General features: G+C 42.4%; 2 protein-coding genes and 1 long non-coding RNA gene across 4 annotated transcripts in view; 2 read left to right on the top strand and 1 right to left on the bottom strand.

Annotated features, from left to right (window-relative positions):
• The window catches only part of LOC126912046 (uncharacterized), an 83,128-nt gene extending 80,157 nt beyond the window's left edge, over window positions 1-2,971 (bottom strand). The window contains exon 1 of the long non-coding RNA XR_007706663.1: window positions 2,361-2,971. This is a non-coding gene — a long non-coding RNA (uncharacterized LOC126912046). The remainder of the gene's footprint in view (window positions 1-2,360) is intronic.
• The window catches only part of LOC118280361 (uncharacterized), a 59,564-nt gene extending 43,017 nt beyond the window's left edge, over window positions 1-16,547 (top strand). For both annotated transcript variants that reach the window (XM_050702094.1, XM_050702093.1), the window contains exons 33-50: window positions 1,460-1,561; window positions 2,105-2,251; window positions 2,978-3,123; window positions 3,797-3,988; window positions 4,546-4,650; window positions 6,228-6,445; window positions 7,278-7,451; window positions 8,253-8,451; window positions 9,208-9,311; window positions 10,166-10,319; window positions 11,250-11,305; window positions 13,430-13,586; window positions 13,892-14,018; window positions 14,309-14,418; window positions 14,724-14,885; window positions 15,042-15,140; window positions 15,761-15,848; window positions 16,396-16,547. In XM_050702094.1, coding sequence (XP_050558051.1) covers window positions 1,460-1,561; window positions 2,105-2,251; window positions 2,978-3,123; window positions 3,797-3,988; window positions 4,546-4,650; window positions 6,228-6,445; window positions 7,278-7,451; window positions 8,253-8,451; window positions 9,208-9,311; window positions 10,166-10,319; window positions 11,250-11,305; window positions 13,430-13,586; window positions 13,892-14,018; window positions 14,309-14,418; window positions 14,724-14,885; window positions 15,042-15,140; window positions 15,761-15,848; window positions 16,396-16,532 — 2,477 coding nt within the window. In that variant the 3' untranslated portion in view covers window positions 16,533-16,547. The remainder of the gene's footprint in view (window positions 1-1,459; window positions 1,562-2,104; window positions 2,252-2,977; window positions 3,124-3,796; window positions 3,989-4,545; window positions 4,651-6,227; window positions 6,446-7,277; window positions 7,452-8,252; window positions 8,452-9,207; window positions 9,312-10,165; window positions 10,320-11,249; window positions 11,306-13,429; window positions 13,587-13,891; window positions 14,019-14,308; window positions 14,419-14,723; window positions 14,886-15,041; window positions 15,141-15,760; window positions 15,849-16,395) is intronic.
• Window positions 1-20,365, top strand: part of LOC118280253 (uncharacterized) — a 104,163-nt gene that overhangs the window by 15,781 nt on the left and 68,017 nt on the right. The window lies entirely within an intron of this gene.

Genomic DNA, 20,365 nt, shown 5'->3' with positions numbered 1-20,365 from the left:
GTTTCTGTATACCATCAGATGTATGAATGTGATGGAAGCTAAAGAAGTATGTAAGGAGCGTAGGAGGTGGCGCTCTGTAGTTTCTGTATACCATCAGATGTATGAATGTGATGGAAGCTAAAGAAGTATGTAAGGAGCGCAGTAGGTGGCGCTCTGTAGTTTCTGTATACCATCAGATGTATGAATGTGATGGAAGCTAAAGAAGTATGTAAGGAGCGCAGTAGGTGGCGCTCTGTAGTTTCTGTATACCATCAGATGTATGAATGTGATGGAAGCTAAAGAAGTATGTAAGGAGCGTAGGAGGTGGCGCTCTGTAGTTTCTGTATACCATCAGATGTATGAATGTGATGGAAGCTAAAGAAGTATGTAAGGAGCGCAGTAGGTGGCGCTCTGTAGTTTCTGTATACCATCAGATGTATGAATGTGATGGAAGCTAAAGAAGTATGTAAGGAGCGCAGTAGGTGGCGCTCTGTAGTTTCTGTATACCATCAGATGTATGAATGTGATGGAAGCTAAAGAAGTATGTAAGGAGCGCAGTAGGTGGCGCTCTGTAGTTTCTGTATACCATCAGATGTATGAATGTGATGGAAGCTAAAGAAGTATGTAAGGAGCGCAGTAGGTGGCGCTCTGTAGTTTCTGTATACCATCAGATGTATGAATGTGATGGAAGCTAAAGAAGTATGTAAGGAGCGTAGGAGGTGGCGCTCTGTAGTTTCTGTATACCATCAGATGTATGAATGTGATGGAAGCTAAAGAAGTATGTAAGGAGCGTAGGAGGTGGCGCTCTGTAGTTTCTGTATACCATCAGATGTATGAATGTGATGGAAGCTAAAGAAGTATGTAAGGAGCGCAGTAGGTGGCGCTCTGTAGTTTCTGTATACCATCAGATGTATGAATGTGATGGAAGCTAAAGAAGTATGTAAGGAGCGCAGTAGGTGGCGCTCTGTAGTTTCTGTATACCATCAGATGTATGAATGTGATGGAAGCTAAAGAAGTATGTAAGGAGCGCAGTAGGTGGCGCTCTGTAGTTTCTGTATACCATCAGATGTATGAATGTGATGGAAGCTAAAGAAGTATGTAAGGAGCGCAGTAGGTGGCGCTCTGTAGTTTCTGTATACCATCAGATGTATGAATGTGATGGAAGCTAAAGAAGTATGTAAGGAGCGCAGTAGGTGGCGATCTGTAGTTTCTGTATACCATCAGATGTATGAATGTGATGGAAGCTAAAGAAGTATGTAAGGAGCGCAGTAGGTGGCGCTCTGTAGTTTCTGTATACGATCAGATGTATGAATGTGATGGAAGCTAAAGAAGTATGTAAGGAGCGCAGTAGGTGGCGCTCTGTAGGTTCTGTATACCATCAGATGTATGAATGTGATGGAAGCTAAAGAAGTATGTAAGGAGCGCAGTAGGTGGCGCTCTGTAGTTTCTGAAACTGTGTGAGTTTATGTATGTATTTCAGAGGGTGAAGAGAAACCAGAGCCAGAGCCAGAAGCGGTGCCGCCGGAGTCATGTCCAGTGCTCATTGTGGCCGCCAGTCCCGGAGAGTTTATCGATAAACTCAGTAAGTATTAGGTCTATATTCTAGACAAACCACTCTAACAAAATACTATTTATTTATGTCTTTCTTTAAAAGCTATCTTTTATTATAATACTTATGGATTTTTTTATGGTCTAAGCCGCTAAACGAGCAGACAGATCACCTGATGGTAAGCAGTCGCCTTCACCGATGGAAACTCGAAAGACCAGACGCGTTACAAGTGCGTTGCCGGCCTTTTGGGGGTTAGGAATTTAAGGGTTATTGGGAAATCTGGGATTGGGAACATTGGGAATGGGGATAATAGGGCCTCCGGTAGCCTCAATCATACAACGCAAGCGTTATTACACGTCTGTTTTCTGTGAGACCGTAGTATCATTTCGGTCGAGCCGGCCCATTCGTGCCGAGGCATGGCTCTACCGCTGTTAAAAAAATACAGCAGTGGACCTGATGAAGGTCACAGGTCGCTTCCAACCTAGCGATTTATTCGGGCTAGTCATTGGTATGAGGCAGTAGACATCTTGTAGCCTGAGTTACATGATGGCCATGTAATCTTGACATTCCAAACAGCTCGTCAAGGAGGTCTGGACCCGAAGCAGTGTATAGCACCATACAAGCTGTACCCAGTGAAAGTCATCAATGAGCTGACTACAGTCCTGCGCGAAAAGAGGGGAGGACCTCCCAAGGAGAAGGCAGAAGGTGAAGAGGAAGGTGGAGGTAAGCGAAGACTTTTTTTTACATTTGATGGGTCGACGTTTGGCCGCTATCTCACCTGATGGTAAGTGATGATGCGGCCTACGATGGGGCATGTCTGCGCATAAGCAACCTATTCACTCGGGCTTTGAAGACATCCAGGTTATACGTATCTTGAAATATCTTGAAGCGAAGCGCTTCGTGCGAGTGGGTTGGATGGTGGTGGGTCTACCATGAAGCAGTAGCGCTTCGCCGATTATCTTGGAAAGGACTAAGGGGAATCGAGCTGTGCAATTCCCCCGCACTAATCAAATCACCTTTGAATTAATTTGTTGTTTTATAAGGACTCATCGTCAACATCGCCTGTAACTATGCCATTGCTGAAAAAACGGTATCTTCTTACACGGAGAAGAAATAACTGTTATGTTCTATGAAGAGTCATCATCATCATCGTCATCCTATAATCTTCCACTGCTGAGGAAAGGCCTCTTCTCACAAGGAGAAGGAGTGAAGGAATGACGATAAACGACGAAAGAAGAAAAATTAACGGGATCTGGCTTTAAAAGCAGGAGTAGGAACGGGGTTTAGTCAGTAAGAGTCTGACACTCCCTTGGATGATTTTCCCTCAGATAATTGGTTTCTAGTATCTATTCACCCCTCTACCTCTCTATCCCTCTATCTCTCTATCCCTCTCGATTCCTATCCTGACACCACAAGCTTCTATGTCCCATATCTTCCTATTAAATACAGCGGCAGAAGAAGTGCTGGTTCCGGCACTGGAAGACGCTGCGATGGGCAAGTACATGGATCGCCTGTCTCGGTCCACTGCATCGGTCAGAGCCAGGCTGGCACAGAACGAGAACTACTTCATGGATCAGCCTAACAGGGACAATCAGGTAAGCGACAGTTTTGTAGCTTTCTACAATTTTTATAGAGTCGATGCCCGACCAGTAGGCCTACTCCAATTCAACGAAAAACGCAGTTTCGTCCGAAACTTCACAGATTTCATACTGCAATTCAATTTACTGCGAACTTTCGTGAACAAAAATGAACGAATGAAATGAAGATAAATAAACAGGTTTAGATTTGAAATTAAAAGTAATTTTAGTAGTAAATCAATAAAACCTATCAACGCTTACGTTCGAAGATTAATAGAAATTTTGCATTCGAGAACCGGAGTAGACCTGATCTGTGGACGACTTAGCGCATTACCGGCTTCAATTCAAAGCAGCAGTAGGAACGGGATGGTGTTCAGTACAAGTGCGACTGCCGGACAAGGGGTCTCGGGTTCGATTCCCGGATCAGGCAAAGTATTACTGGCCTTTTTTAATTTTTTCGAAAATTTCTCAGTGGTAGCACGGAGTCTGGAAATGTGCCCGGTATATGGCAATAGGCTCACCACCTATTATCTGGGATTTACAACATAAATGGTGAAAAGAAATGTACACCCTACATTGCTTACCGGCATTACGTGTCGTAATGTGCACCTCTGCCTACCCCTTCGGGGATAAAAGGCGTGACGTTGCTTGGCTATTCCCCCTTAACCTACCACTTAACATTTGTTCTCAGGACGCAGCGAACGCAGTGATGGGTATTGTGGTACACCACATAGAGCCCTATACGTTCTGGAAACCAGAACTCTTGGATGCTGTATTGAAGTATGGAGACAGGCTGTACACCATGTCCATAGGGAACGCATCGGCACCACCACAGCTGAAGCCCAAGGAAATGGTGTCACAATTCCATGTCACCAATTTCAATGTAAGTTTGGTTTTTTTTTTGGTGATCATCATCATCTTCATCATCGCTTGAGTCAAGAGAAATCCACTGCTGGATATACGTCTCCCAATCTGTAATATAAAAATAAGTCGGGTTTTCCTTCCTGACGCTATAACTCCAGAACGCACGAACCGATTTCCACGGTTTTGCATTTGTTGGAAAGGTCTCGGGCTCCGTGAGGTTTATAGCAAAGAAAATTCAGGAAAACAAGAGAAAAGCAGGAAAACATGGAACATCATTGGTGACGAAACGGAGTTCGCTGAGTTTGCTAGTTACTTATATTATTTTTATTGTTTGAAACCAATAGGAATTTTAAAAAAAATTTACTTACCACCATACTTGAGAGTCATTTAATGGTTACTTAACCAAGTCCTTAGCAATTGTTTTCGGAACAAAATCATTACTAAGGATTAGTTTAAGTAATCATTAAATATCTCTGAGTACGGCAGTTTGAATATCTGTCATCACCTTTTAAATCGATCTTCCTTCAACATCATCAAAATTCTTAAGTCATCAATGTAACCAGTTTTGTTCTACAGGTGAAATTGGAGATAGAAGGTGATGTGATCGGAGGCGACATCAAGGCGGGCGAGACGGGCAGTGTGAACAGTCTGAAGAAAGCTATCACCAGTTTCTTTACTTCGGTACGTTTTCCCATCACCATACATGTATACATATGTACATCATCATCAATGGAAGTCATCATCATCACTGCTGAGCAATACCCTCGCGGTTTCATCTGTTGCTTGGGCTCGGTGGCAAAGGAAGGTTTCTCAGTAGTAGCACGGAGTCTATAATTGTGCCCAGTATATAGCAATAGGCTCACCTCCTATTACATGGGACTTACAACACAAATGGTGAAAAGTGACTGTACATTGTACAGTGGCATTACTTGCCGTAATATGCACTTCATCCTACCTCAATAATTGGCCTATCAAACACAAAAATAATCATCCAATTCATACCAGTAGTTCCAGAGATAAGCGCCATAAACAAACTCCTTAATATTAGAACTTACGACGGGATATTTACCATGTTTATTTATTTATATCTATGAGTTTCCGATATTTCGGCGATCAGGGGTCTTAGTCTGCTATAATGCCCGGTTTACATTATTTCAGTCCAGCGATCCAGTCCAGTACTGGATCGCTTACTGGACTGGATCTGTTACGTCTATATTATTCCAGTTATTTAGAAGCCGTTGAAGTGTGAACACTACAGTGACAATGATTTCAAGAAGAGATCAGTTTCGAAAATGTTTTAAACGTGCTCAATCACTCTTGCTACAAGAAGTTATTAATGAGGTTGATAAGGAACTAAAAAAAAGGAACGGATTTGGGTGAGAAATTGGATCAGCGAAAGAGATCAAAAAGGAGGGTCAGTAATGCTTTTGCAACAACTGAAGGTAGAAGATCCCAATGAATATAGACTGGCATTGAGAATGACAGCAGAAAACTTTGAAGAACTGTTATCATTAGTTTCTATTAATATCCAGTGCAAGAATACGTTGTTCAGAGATGCTATACCCGCAAAAATAAAATTAGAAGTCACTCTTTCTTTTTTAACTACTGGAGATAGTTACAGAAGCCTCAGTCGTATGTTTCGATTGCCAAAACTTCTGATAACTTCTTCACCATTGTTAAATCCTTTTTCTTCGCAAAAAAGTCCGCAAAAACAACCAACACGTGTGTACTTCGTCAGCACTGGAATGGCACTGGATTGGCCGTCTACATTATTCCAGTTGCACTGGATTGATCGCACTGGACCGAAAAGTAGACCGTGAATCCAGTTACTGGACTGGAATGCTTATGGATTCAGTTCATTCCAGTGTCGGTTTCCATTTTTCCAGTGCAATCCAGTAATGTGCACCTCTGCGTACCTCAATAATTGGCCTATCAAACAGAAAAATAATCATCCCATTCGTAACAGTAGTTCTGGAGTTAACCGACATAAACAAATTCCTTAAAAACATTAAAACTTAAGACGGGATATTTATCATGTTTATTTATTTCTATGAGTTTCCGATATTTCGGCTCATTAGTTCATCCGTGATCATGGCGCTTGCAACAGTGCCGAAATATCGGAAACTCACAGACATAAATAAACATGGTAAATATCCCGTCTCAAATTCTAATGTTAGTGTTAGTGACTATGTCAGTTTAAAAACGTATACATATAACTAACTCCTTTATTCAGCTTCATAGATAATTCCACGTTTCAGCAAAAATACGGTGTTCTATGCGCGAAAGGTTACTGCGTCGGTATATGGAAGGGAGCTGATGATAAATCCTTCGTTATGCTGGAGCCTCACGCCGTGGGTCCGGCTGGGAAGACATCGCCAGCTGGAGCAGCGACCCTGGTGGTGTACTCCAACGTCGATGAGCTGGCGGACACCTTCAGAGCCAACGTTGAAGGTCACATGAGACCTGGAGATAACAAGTAAGTAGATATAATACCTGCCTTTGTTTTGTTTCGTTGCGGGATCCAAGACAGTCATTTATTTCCCTAGGACGCGCCGGACTTTAGTGTGCCAGTGTTTTCATGGTTGTATCTACTGTAGATCCTGGCTTACAGGAGGTGCAGCGGTATGGGAGGCTGTGGCAGGCTTGTCCTATAAAAAAAAATAACTGCCAAGGAACATAGCCAGTCGTAGTGTGTTGTTTTATAGCATAGCTATCTGTGTTTCCTGATGGGTATAACCTGGGTGTCTTCAAAGCCCGAGTGAATATTTGTCTAATAATGTTTTATAAAGCATATATAAAAATCAGCCATCAGAATTTAAGTTTAGTCCTATTTTTACTTACCTTTCTCACCTGATACCTGTAAATCGGCCGTCTATCCAACTTACCAGGTAGTCCAGGTACATATAAAAGCTACTCGGTATCCCACGTTTTGTCTTTCAGAAAATAATTTATGTCTGGCAGACCTGGGCTCTTACTCTATTAGTAGTGGGAGCAAATACGTCATTTCTACGTATAAAATGTACCTAGAAGTGACATCACGCGATATTTCAAATCGATATGACTTCTAAAGTATTGGTTTCCGTAAGAAAAAAAAAATAACGTGTCTAATGTTTTAAAATAATCTACAAGACGGACATTGAAATAAAAATTAGTCATCTACCCTATTCAAGGGGTCCCCCTTGAATAGGGTAGATGACAAATTTTAGACAGACGAAGTGGGGAACGAATAGTGAGCCAATGTTTAAATTCCAAACCCACAACTCCTCTGGTGTTGCGGGTGTCAATGAGCATTTTCCCTTCATCTCCAGGTTCTCGATATCATCAGTAAAAGTATTCTGGGAGTTTTCGAAGCTGGCAAGTCCTGTCACTCCTCAAGGAGCCGTGCCTGATGAGGGATACGAGTGGAAGGTCCTCACTGCTTATGTGGAGACGGCCAGAGGGAGGACCATATTGAGAGGGACCAGACCTCCTGATCTCATGAAGTAAGTTTTTTGATCTTATGGCGGAGATACCTATCGGTAGGTAGATTTTTAATGTTTATTCTATTTTCTACCAGCTATGTTATGAGACCCATGTAATGGAAAATGAACTTTTTGTGTTACAACATGCAACGTCACGCCTTTTATCCCCGAAGGGGTAGGTAGAGGTTTTGTTTAGTTAATTTAGTATGTCTCATAATAGTTATTATAAAAACTTTGCCCTATGGTAAATGGACTATCTGACACAAAAAAAAAAATCCGGAGCTGCGGACTACCTAGCGGGTTTTAAAAAGCAGGAATAGGAACGAGGTGGTGTTTAGTCAGTAAGAGTCTGACACTCCCTCTCGCCTCGCCCTTTTTTTTTGAGAGGTGAAAATCATCTAATGGCTTTCTCGCCTTGGGCGAGGCGAAAGGGAGTGTCTGACTCTTACTGACTAAAAACCACCTCGTTTCTACTCCTGCTTTTCAAACCGGAGCCCCGGTAAACCCGCTAGGTAGTCGGCAGCTCCGGATCAGGCATCAGCCCTACTGGGCCCCATCTGTGGTGGTCTGATGGCTCTTTGAGGCGCGCGCAGAACGCGACGCGCCGCACGCACGGGTCTGGTTCTGTTCGGGCGGCGAGCTAACCTTGCTCGCCGTCCACAGGCCCGCACTTACGGTGGCCGGAGATCTCGCCTCGCCCTGGCGAGAGAAGACATTGGATGATTTTCCCCCTTAAAAAAAAAGAATTATTCAATTCGAAACAATAGTTCCAGAGTTTACTATGGTCATACAAACTCTTTAGCTTTACTTTGTCGTACCCAGGTTCACAAGAGATGCGCTGCTTCAATCAGCGTGTGCGGCAATAGTTGGCGCGGCCATGTCTCACGTCCGACGTCCCCACCTTTGGACCAGGAAGACAGTGGACGAAGTCATCTCCGTGGCCTGCCAGCTATTCACGGCGTCTCTCGGATCCCTTGGCTATGAGTTCCGACCTGGTGAAGATGTTTTGTTACCATTGCAGGTTAGTAGGTTAGGTTTTAATGGATCTAGAGGAGAGGATCTATTCTACTAATCAAACCGTTTTGTTTGATATCCATAATGGAGGTAGTTGTGGAGAAATTCGATTGTAATATTGTATTGTGAACAAGATTAAAAGTGTGTACCGAATATCAAATCGATCTGTCGGCAGGAAGGGAGTAAAATTTCAATTACTAAATTTGACCCAAAGAAACAGACGAGGTAAGATTAATGAAGCCATGTAATACGAGTAATCATCACTAACCATTAGGCGCTAGATAGCAGCGAAATGTTGGAACATTAGGTACTTACATGATGAAAAATTGCTGTTTCTTTTCGGCAAGCGAGCAGAGGGATCGCCTGATGGTAAGCAATCAGCGCCGTCCATGGACAACCGCGACACGAGAAGTCACAAGTACGTCGCTGGCTTATGGAGAGTAAAGTAGTAAGTTGCGTTATGTTTCTTTGTATGAGTGAGGTTACCGGAGGCCCAATTCCCCCCTTCCCAATCTTCCCAATCTCCGATTCCCGAACAACAACCCTTTAATTCCTAACCCCCCAAAGGCAACGCACTGGTAACGCCTCTGGTGTTTTAAGTGTCCAAGGGCGGCGGCGATTGCTTACCATCAGGTGACACGTCAGCTCGTTTACCGGCTTATACCATAGAAAAAAAGGGTCGAGCCGACAATCTAACTCACACAGCTGCACACAACACACAATCAACGTTCTTTTTGATGATGATGATGAATTTACTTCGTAGGTGCTAAAACGATTCGTCCTTGGAGTGAACTACGTCCGCTACAACCTCGAGGAAGTCTTCTCAGGGAAGTTGGAACAGAAGGAACCGACACAAATGACTGTCAGGTATGTAAGCCTCTTAAAAAGGGACATTAAACCACCACACAGTACAGTAGGGGCCTTAGTCTGCTATTACAATTAAAGTGCAAGGGGGATGGAGCTATACAACCTACATAGCTCCGTCCCTCTTGCACTGCTCAATGATCGACCATTCTGACCCAATTTTATTGTAATAGCAGACTAAGGCCCTAGGACTGATGTCCAATACGGGTCCGCGGCAGACTTAACGGGTTCCAGCTCGAAGTAAGAGTAGGACCGGGCTGTGTTTCAGTCAGTAAAAGTCTGACACTTCCTCTCGCTCCACGTAGGACGCCGCTTTTTCTCCTCTAAAAAATATTTTTATTTATTTAACTTTTTGCAACTTTATTGTACATCGTGTTGGTTTAATGCCATAGGCATTCTTGTGTTAATGTGTCAGGTTTTAATATATCTTCTTAAGTGTTGCTTCTTATAGACACCACCATGGGCGGAGCTGACTGCTTACCATCAGTAGATTTTATGAAACACGCCGGTAATCGAGCAGACGTATTACCTGATGGTAAGCAATTGCCGCCGCCCATGGACACTTGAAACACCGGTTACAAGTGCGTTGCCGGCTTTTTGGGAGTTAGGAATTTAAGGGTTGTTGTTCGGGAATCGGGGATGGGGAAGATTGGAAAGGGGGGAATTGGGCCTCCAGTAACCTCACTCACACAACGAAACACAACGCAAGCGTTGTTACACGTCGGTTTTCTACTCGGCCGTGGTATCACTCCGGTCGAGCCGGCCCAGCAGGGCCGAAGCATGGTTCTCCCACACTTAAAATAAAGATCCATGTGACGCTTGAAATAAAGCAATAATTTTATTGTTTATTGGTACAGATGTGCTCTGGAGCGCTTCTTCGAGTCACATACCCATGGGATACTGTGGTCAGTGCCCCATGCAGTATGTGTGTGGAGGGTGGCTGGAGCCCCGGCGTTCTACATGTTCGAGCCCCATGCCTGTGGACCGACCGGACTGCGAGTCGACGCCATGGTCAGTAACTCCTCATCTAGTTAGATATCAGGTAGTAAACAGCAGCTCGTGTAGTGTAGATGTCCAGTCAACAAGGATGTAGCGAGGTTGACTGTCCAGGCGACACACGTACTTAGGTATCGTCATGAGCTAATGTTCACATGTAAACAACAGCTCATGTAGTGTAGATGTCCAGTCAACAAGGATGTAGCGAGGTTAACTGGGCAACCAGAAAATAGTTTATCACTGGACGCTGCTTAGTAAAAGTTGAAATATCCAAGCTTGGGTCTGCCAAGCAGCCATGCAGCAGTGCTCTCTGATAAACCTGCTAGACAACGCGGAGATTATGGCAAACCCATCTCATGTAGTGGAAGGCATACAGGCTTATACATGATCATCATGGTGGCTGGTTGAAGCTTACTGTTCTGAAAGGTCCAGGTTTATCAGAGAGCGCTGCTGCCCGGTCTCTGTCAAATGTGAAGTCCCTTATGGTCAAATACTCAAATATCACTCAACTTTAAGACGCTCTCAGAAATAGTTCTGTCACTATAATTTTTTCTATAAAATGACAGAGGCAGCACGAGGTTTAACTTTTTTTTTAACAAAATCATTTCCCCACACTATGATTTTCTCCTGTGTCATGTGTGCGTTTACAAATACACAAGTTCACATATAGATGACACGCAGACCCGAAACAACAATTTGTGAATCACACAAAGAATTGCTCCGTGCAGGAATCAAACCCACTACACGTTGCACGGCAGCCGGTTGCTCAGCCACCGCACCAATCGTGCAGTCAAACAACAACTGCGACTTTAAATTGAGTAGCGTTTCAGTATTCGGGCTTTTGTCGGGTATATGACACCCGCGGGAAGAGCGTCCAATATGCCGTTACCAATCGACTGTATATTTTATCTTGTAAACCTTCTTCTAATTAGTGTGTTGTCGTAGGATGACGGTGCTGCCTGCGTTCTCACTTTCACATCTCCGAAGTTGATGGCTTTTGCGTTAGTATTCCAAACAGTATATAGTAATAGTATTGTAGTCTCCAGCACAACTAGTAGCCAGAATTTTCTTAAAGGAAGGGAAACACTGGCTATTGTTTAGTGCCTTAGATTTATCATGATATGATAAATAATCTAAAGCTTTAGCTTCCATCACATTCATACATCTGATGGTATACAGAAACTACAGAGCGCCACCTACTACGCTCCTTACATAATTCTTTAGCTTCCATCACATTCATACATCTGATGGTATACAGAAACTACAGAGCGCCACCTAAAACGCTCCTTACATACTTCTTTAGCTTCCATCACATTCATACATCTGATGGTATACAGAAACTACAGAGCGCCACCTACTGCGCTCCTTACATACTTCTTTAGCTTCCATCACATTCAACAAACACGTTGTTAACAGTAGGTAGTCTGCATCTCTCTGCAAAGTCTTGGACCTTACCAATCATCATCATCACCACTCATCATTCATCTTGTATGTTGAGAGTTCTTCCACTTCGTGCAGTCTATAATTCTGTCTTTTTCTAGCAAACGAAAGGGATGATGACGGGGTATGAAAAAAAATCTATTTAGTCCGTCAGTTAGGTAATGAAAAAATATTAGACACGTATTTTTTTTATTTTGTCGTATAAGATAACAATGCTTAGATGAAACGAAACAAAACTTAGGAGTAGTAGCAAATACGTAATTTCTACGTATAATATGCCTAGAAGTGACGTCAAGCGATATTTCAAATCAATATATCTTCGAAAATATTTGTTTCCATAAGAAAATAAAAAATACGTATCTAATGTTTTAAAATAATCTACAAGACGGACATTAAAATAAGAATAAGTCATCTACTCTGTTGATTCTATAACTATAATATTGGAATTTTGAACAGCATTCTTGCTTTCCCAATTTGTGATAGGGTAAATATTTTATAGGAAACTGATGTATAGACCATTAGATCACACACACACACACACACAACGTCACGCCTTTTATCCCCGAAGGGGTAGACAGAGGTGCACATTACGACACGTAATGCTGATGTGCAATGTACACACACTTTTCAACATTTGTGTTATAAGTCCCATGTAATAGGGGGTGAGCCTATTGCCATATCCTGGACACAATTCCAGACTTCGTGCTACTACCGAAAAATTTTCGAAAATCCGAAAAAAGCCCAGTAATACTTTGCCCGACCCGGGAATCGAACCCGAGACCCCTTGTTCGGCAGTCGCACTTGCGACCACTCGACTAACGAGGCAGTCAGAACGAGGCCATAAGATCATATACCCTGGGGCCTTAGTCTGCTATTACATTTGTGTCAGAATGGTCGATCACTGATCAGTGCAAGAGGGACGGAGCTATGTAGGTTGTATAGCTCCATCCCTCTTGCTTATTGCTTATTACCCGACTGCGCCAGAAGGAGGGTTATGTTTTTCGAGTGTATGTATGTATGTATGTATGTATGTATGTATGTATGTATGTATGTATGTATGTATGTATGTATGTATGTATGTATGTATGTATGTATGTATGTATGTATGTATGTATGTATGTATGTATAATTGTTTGTCACGCTCTGCAGCCTAAACGGCTTGATGGATTTTGACTTGAGAGGTATCGTTGGATTCGTATTTACTGTGAGAGTGACACTGGATATATCAAAATATTAAAAAAACAAAATGGCGGATTTTTGGCGCCAAATTCGAATATTTCTCACTCTCTAGCCTGAACGACTCGATGGATTTCCGCTCGATAGGGGTCGTTTGATTCGTATTTACTGTGAGAGTGACACTAGATATATCAAAATAATAAAACTAAAAAAATAATAAATAAAAAAAGGTAATTTAAAAAACTAAAAAACCCGACTGCGTTTCTTTATTATAATATTAATTGAAAAAACCCTAAAACAAGTTTTAAAGTCATCGTAAAATTTAAGCAGTCGGGACCCATTCTAAATATAAAGACTTCGTGAGGGCACATACGGCTGGCTTTCTAGAATGGGTCCCGACTGCTTAAATTTTACGATGACTTTCTTGTTTTAGGTTTTTTCAATTAATATTATAATAAAGAAACGCAGTCGAGATTTTTAGTTTTTTAAATTACCTTTTTTTGATTTAGGTATCTTCAAAATGTACCGGTGGTGGAACGGCCCAAGCACGATTTCCAACTGTACGCCATGTCGATCACTGTGCAGCCGATTAAGAAATTGGGAGGAGTCGAGCCTCCCATAGTGAGGGCACCGCCTGGAGTCAAACTTGTGCCTGCTACTAGTAAAGTAAGTTCACTTCTCTGTCTTACAGTTTATTTAAGAAGAAAAACTGCTTTTAAAACACCTACTTCTTTCTTTGTTTACTATGTAGTGATGACTATGACATATTGTGTGTAAAGTCAAAGTCAAATCATTTATTCCAATTAAACCATACATGAAGACTTTTGAAACGTCAACAAAGAAAGAAAGAAATAAACAATAGTCTGTCAGTCTGTCCGTCAGTGAAGCTAGGTGCTCGTTCCAAAGCGTAGCTTCGAATGGAGAAGAACGAGCAAGAAATTCCATTCGTTAGTCTTTTATCTTTATCCCAGGTGGGTATAGATGGCAGCAAGCGTAGGGCCGAGGAGAAGGATCGCAAGCATCCGCCAGGGAGCGCCACTTGCATGGATGCTCAGCGCGCCGCGGAGAAGGCAGACAAGGAACAAACCAAACTGAAAGGTTTGCATGACCATCAGCATATCATTCATCCGTAGATATCCTTCATCAAGTGTAGGAGAGCCATGCTTCGGCACGAATAGGACGGTAAATAAAACGTTATTTGTTTTATTTTTAATTTCATATCAAGACCTATTTATTTATCTTTATTTAATTCGTAAATTTTTGTTCACGAAAGTTCGTAATAAATAGAATTGTAGTATGCAATCTGCGAAGTTTATTCTTATCTATCTTCGAAGTTCGTTCGTTCGTTGAATTAGAGCAGGCCCTCTGATGATGACTTAATTTCGCAGGTCAGCGAAACACCAGCGGCTGGCTGGTCCTCAACGATGGTACTCAGTTCATGTCTGCCATGCACTCGATTGCCTGCAGGAAGTTCTCTTGCGCTTCTAGAGGATGCCAGGTAATATTGGCTAGGCATGGTTTCTTTTACAGTTGTATAGTGGAGTGCCTGGGGGTTTTCACCTCGGACCTTTTAATCTCCCCATAACGCGGCCGCGGGCGCCTCGCTGCTAACAGCTGATAATGCGAAAGGACGCGCGCGCGAAATTCTGTTATTTTGTTATTATGATAAAACTAAAACTAATGAGTATACAAAAAAAGTTTCTTTGGGAAAGTTGTTTGTAATCACGTGTTTAAATATCGTTCACTAATTACCAGTCACCCTATATACAAATTGCGTCAAATTAATGTATATCCTAATTTCAGGCTTTAGCATGCTCAGTAATGGCAGTGGCCATGTCCCGAGTCGAGGACGTGTGCCGCTGGTGCTCCTCCACCCTCGACCAGATCCTGGAGAGCGGAGACCAGCTCTACCAGGACAGCTACCTACACTTCCATCCAGAAACTAAGATCTTAAACATTGAACAGGTAAGCAGCTCATGTAGTGTAGATGTCCAGTCAACAAGGATGTAGCGAGGTTGACTGTTCAGGTGACACACGTACTTAGGTGTTGTAAAACATTAATTTAATATGACACGAGAGATATTATGATACTTACAAGGGATTATTCTTCCAATTATACAGATTCTTCGTAAGTTCTATACTCCTGGGAATTGTGTGTGTCGTGTGGTTGTCTACAAGTCCAGACACAGGGGCGTCGTCGATGTCAACTTGGTTGAGCAGGTATTTCAATCCTATCTATTTTTCTTACATATATTGTGGTAGAAGCTAAACAGCTCTCCTTGGTCGCGCGGTTCGGAGCGTTTCAATGGCACCCTTATAGGGTTTGAATATGACTTATGTACTTTTTGATTTTTTAAGTTTTTTAACCATAGTTTTGACAAATTTTATTTAGTTTAAGCTTTTGGGGAATCAACTTTTACAAAATATTGCCTTAGTTTTTTATTTAATCAATCGCTATGGCCGCGGTCGAAGCGGACACTTGGATTTCTGTACCGTTCTGTTCAATAAAATAAATAATGTTAATATTTAATATCTGGACTGCCTCGTTGGCCGAGTGGTTGCAAGTGCGACTACCGGGCAAGGGGTCTCGGGTTCCATTCCCGGGTCGGGCGAAGTATTACTGGGAATGGTCGGTTCTTCGAAAATTTCTCAGTGATAGCGCGAAGTCTAGAAATGTGCCCGGTATATGGCAATAGGCTCACCACCTATTACACGGGACTTACAACATAAATAAAATTGTGAAATGTGGGTATACATTGGCATTACGTGCCATAATGTGCACCTTTGCCGTACGTCTTCGGGGATTAAAGGCGTGATGTTATATTTATTTAATATCTTAGATAGGAGAATTCTTCAGAGAAGAGAGAGCGGGCGTCTTCGTCGCCGGTAAGGGAGACTTTGCCGTGGCGCTGTTCAGGACGCCGCGCGGTAAGTGATGCACCTACCTTTACAATAAAACTTGCTACTCTGCTGCATGAGCAATTATTTGCATTTTAAATATTAATTGCGGGCGGGAGGGCGGTGCTGCACGCCGTATGTTAAAAAATACATTGTATTAGCGGAATTAATACTAAAAATCTTACTGTATTGTTAGTGTAGCATGAATTTCCGCAAAGTAGTAGTAAGCCTGAATCTATTCTATTTAATAAAACATGTTTTAAAATATTACGTTGATGGGATGGGAGGAGGTATAGAAGTGTCGGGCCTCTGATTAACAATCTATAATACAAAAATAAGTCGGGTTTTCCTTCCTGACGCTATAACTCCAGAACGCACGAACCGATTTCCACGGTTTTGCATTCGTTGGAAAGCTCTCGGGCTCCGTGAGGTTTATAGCAAAGAAGATTCAGAAAAAAATAATAAAAAAGGCAGAGAATCAAGGAAAATCATTGGTGTAACTGACGGATTAATTAGATTTTTAATTTCCATACATCGTCATCATCCCTATTGCCTTGTACCTATATTCTGTTTGCAGGGTATTACATGTTTGATCCGTCTGACCGAGACCGCTACGGGCGCGCAGTGGCGCCCCCTTGCATCGGCCGAGCTAGAGCCTGCTTCTCGCAGTATCCTAACGTAAGAATCCAACATACTACATACATACATACATAACCTCACGCCTGTTTCCAATGCGGATAGGCAAACACAATGGAACGCCAATTGCCACGGTTCTTACACACTTCTTTCGCTTCATCAACAGTCATCAGTCTTTTCACGCATGCTCGTCGGTTAAAGGTACTTTTAATTTGGCCCTTTTTTATTATATCACCACTCTGGTCGCTATATGTCCGTCTGGGGCGCCCTCTACCGACGGTCCCACTCATATTCGCCTTGTATATTTCTTTCGTGAATCTGCTTTCCTTTCTTGGCAGTATGTCCATCCAACATACTGCCAAATTCAATTACTAGACTATCTGTAGAATTACTTAGTCATATTATTATAACTTTTGTGAGACATACTAAATTAATTATCATGTTATTGACTTACTCACGTAACTGTTTGACGAGGAACTCGACTAGTTTCAAGCCATGCTAGAGGCTCATATTCATGAGCAGCATTCCGCGACACACGACGCGGCGACTGTTGCGCGTTAGAATGCACGGTTGGTGCGGTCGCTGGGCAACTGGCTGCCGCGCAACGTGTAGCGGGTTCGAGTCCCGCACGGAGCAACTCTTTGTGTGATCCACAAATTGTTGTTTCGGGTCTGGGTGTCATATGCATGTATGTTTGTAAACGCACCCACGACACGGGAGAATATCCTAGTGCAGGGCAATGTTAAAAAAAAAAATTTACTCGTCATCATCAACAGCCTAAAAATGCCCACTGCTGAGCCTCTTCTCATACGGAGACGGTTTGAGTATTAATCACCTCGCTTGCTCAAGGCGGATTGACGATTTCAATTTTATAGTTACAAGTCCAGGTTTCCTCACGATGTTTTTCTTCACCGTCGTCGTTCGTCTATATAATCTTAACAACAGATCTGTATATCGTACACCTAGTAATATATTGGCACATTTACGGTTTAGTTTTAAGTTTACTGACCAATGAACGGTTGTTTTACGTGTGCGTGAAGGGGGAACTACAATAATGGTATAATGACACTTACGACCTTTCTCGATGAATTAAGTGTGGGAGAGCCATGCTTCGGCACGAATGGGCCGGCTCGACCGGAGTAATACCACGGCCGAGCAGAAAACCGACGTGAAACAACGCTTGCGTTGTGTTTCGTTGTGTGAGTGTTACCGGAGGCCCAATTCCCCCCTTCCCAATCTTCCCCATCCCCATTCCCGAACAACAACCCTTAAATTTCTAACTCCCAAAAAGCCGGTAACGCACTTGTAAAGCCTCTGGTGTTTCAAGTGTCCATGGGCGGCGGCGATTGCTTACCATCAGGTAATACGTCAGCTCGATTACCGGCAAGTCCCATAAAAAAAATGAATATGGAAATAAATAGATTAATATGCACTTTTTAACACGTATAAGCCATATAAAGTCAATTTCTTTTTAGCAGATGTGCCAATATATTACTAGGTGAGCGATATCTGAACCGGAGTAGACCTCTACTCCGGTTCTCGAATCCGAAATTTTGTTTAATCTTCGGCCGTAGGTTTTATTGATTTACTAATGAAATTACTTAACAATAGATCTGTTATTTTTAATTTCTAATCAATATATTGGCACATTCACGGTTTAGTCTTCAGTTTACTGACCAATGAACGGTTCATTTTACGTTCACGTGAAGGGGGCAACTACAATGGAATTGTATAATGAAACTTGCGAAGTTTCGAACGATGACTTTCGTTTTTCGTTGAATTAGAGTAGGCCTCCTGATTTCATTCAGGACAGTAGTCCCACGTGAAACAACGCTTGCGTTGTGTATGCCAGACGGCACTAGGGTGGACCTCCCATTCTTCGTCCAATTCTCGAATTAGCTAGTGTCACACCAATGGATGTTCATTAGTTAACATGCTGCAATGATTGTGACGCTTCACGCCATCTGGTGATTGAAAACGGTAGCCCCCATTGGACAATTGTACCTGGTTTTTTATGGAATGATCCGGTAAACGAGCAATCGTATAAACTGATGGTAAGCAATCGCCGCCGCCCGATTTCGTTGACATTTGAAACACCAGAGGCGTTACAACTACGTTGTCTTCTTTTGGTAAGTGTGATGTTTGGGCCTTCACGGTCACACCCCTGTATATTCAGCGTTATCGTATATGACGCCGATGTACTGTAAGGCTGCGGTTCCACTGACGCGGAGCGAGGCGGAGAGGAGCTTAGTGTGTTTGCGGTGCACGAATTAACCAATCACTATGCTCGAAATCTCCGCACCGCTTCAATGGAAACAGCATGAGCGGGGCGGAGCAGAGCTGAGCGGATATTCATACAAATATATAGCGAGACGATGCGGTGCGGAGTACAGCGGGGCGGTGCTGTGCGTAGGACAGCGGGGCGGTGCGGAGCAGCGCGGTGCGGAGCGGACTGTACTTAAGACAGGAATAGTGACATTAACACGACGCCAATGCTAACGTGTGACAGAGACATAACCGAGTACCGAGTATTGCCGAATAAGCACGAAGATTCACGAAGTAACCAAAAAGGGATGTCCAAGTAGCGTGTGTGAGGGTGTTGTTTAATCGATTTTCTTAAAATCGATTACTACGAAATAAATTACTTATCAAACAAAAATATATTTATTTTCAATGTTATATTGATGTTTTAAATATTCTTAAACAGTCGTTACTCAAATAGTCGTTAATGATAATTGATATTCAAGTAAATCATAACTTTCAATTGAGAAAATACTTTCTTTTAGTTTTATTTTACATGTCGAAATATCGTTTATTAATGACAAAATTAACTATATTTTTAAATTTTATTTCGTTTAATATATCATATAAAAAACAATAAACTCTAAATAAAAATATCGATTGCGATATTTGATCGATAAAGGGTCTTTTGTATTTAGACATGGTCACACAGCTTGCTACGCGCAATAAGATTCCAAAAGCTGTGTACAGTCTGTCACTCTTTCGGCACTCCCCTACACTCCCCTAGTACGCTACATGTCACACAGCTTGCTACGCGCAGTAGTTACAGCTGTGTACAGTCTGTCACTCTCTCAGCACTCCCCTACACTCCCCTAGCGCGCTACATGTCACACAGCTTGCTACGCGCAGTAGTTACAGCTGTGTACAGTCTGTCACTCTCTCAGCCACTTTTATAAAGTAACCTATGCCCATAATTCCATTCGCAAAGTCCTGTAGTTTTGTATCTTGTTTGCAAAATTCCATCTAAACAGGATAGGATATGATAGAAAACGATTGAAGAGACTTGAGTTAAACAATTTAAAATGATTTTGTTCACAGCCAAGAAGAATTAGTAAGCAATTGGAACCTGTAAGTGAAGATGAAAAGGAGGTTAGTATACTTCTACCAATATATGTATATATGGCACTAAAGTACTAATCACATCACATCAATAAAGGTACGCGTCCAAAGGCCCGCATCGTACGCATCGGTCGCATCGCACGCAACGGATTTTAGTTGTAGGTCTAGGAACCCACTACTTGGATCATCCTACATACCATATGACGTCATCGGTACGCATCGCATGCAGGCATTGCCGATGATGCGGATCAGTGCACGCAGTTGTATGAGTTTCTATACAAACTAAAATCCGTTGCGTGCGATGCGTACGATACGAGCCTGTGGACACTTAATAAGAACAGTCGCCCAATGAGCTGCCGTATATTTAATACCATACCTGAAATCATTAAAAACCTAAAATTAAGCAATAATTTTAATTTTTAATGTATAACTGAGGGAAAAGATTTCTACTCGGTAAATTACACATTTAATAAAAAAGGTAATTTAACAGTAACAGCCTCGACAACCACCTTAGAAGGCTGGGGTTGGGCGGATGGATCAAGGGCCTGATG

Source organism: Spodoptera frugiperda, chromosome 21 (assembly GCF_023101765.2).
Source record: "Spodoptera frugiperda isolate SF20-4 chromosome 21, AGI-APGP_CSIRO_Sfru_2.0, whole genome shotgun sequence".
In the NCBI taxonomy this organism is placed as follows: domain Eukaryota; kingdom Metazoa; phylum Arthropoda; class Insecta; order Lepidoptera; family Noctuidae; genus Spodoptera; species Spodoptera frugiperda.
Note: the sequence above shows the minus strand (reverse complement) of the source record. Positions and strands in the feature narration are given on the sequence as shown.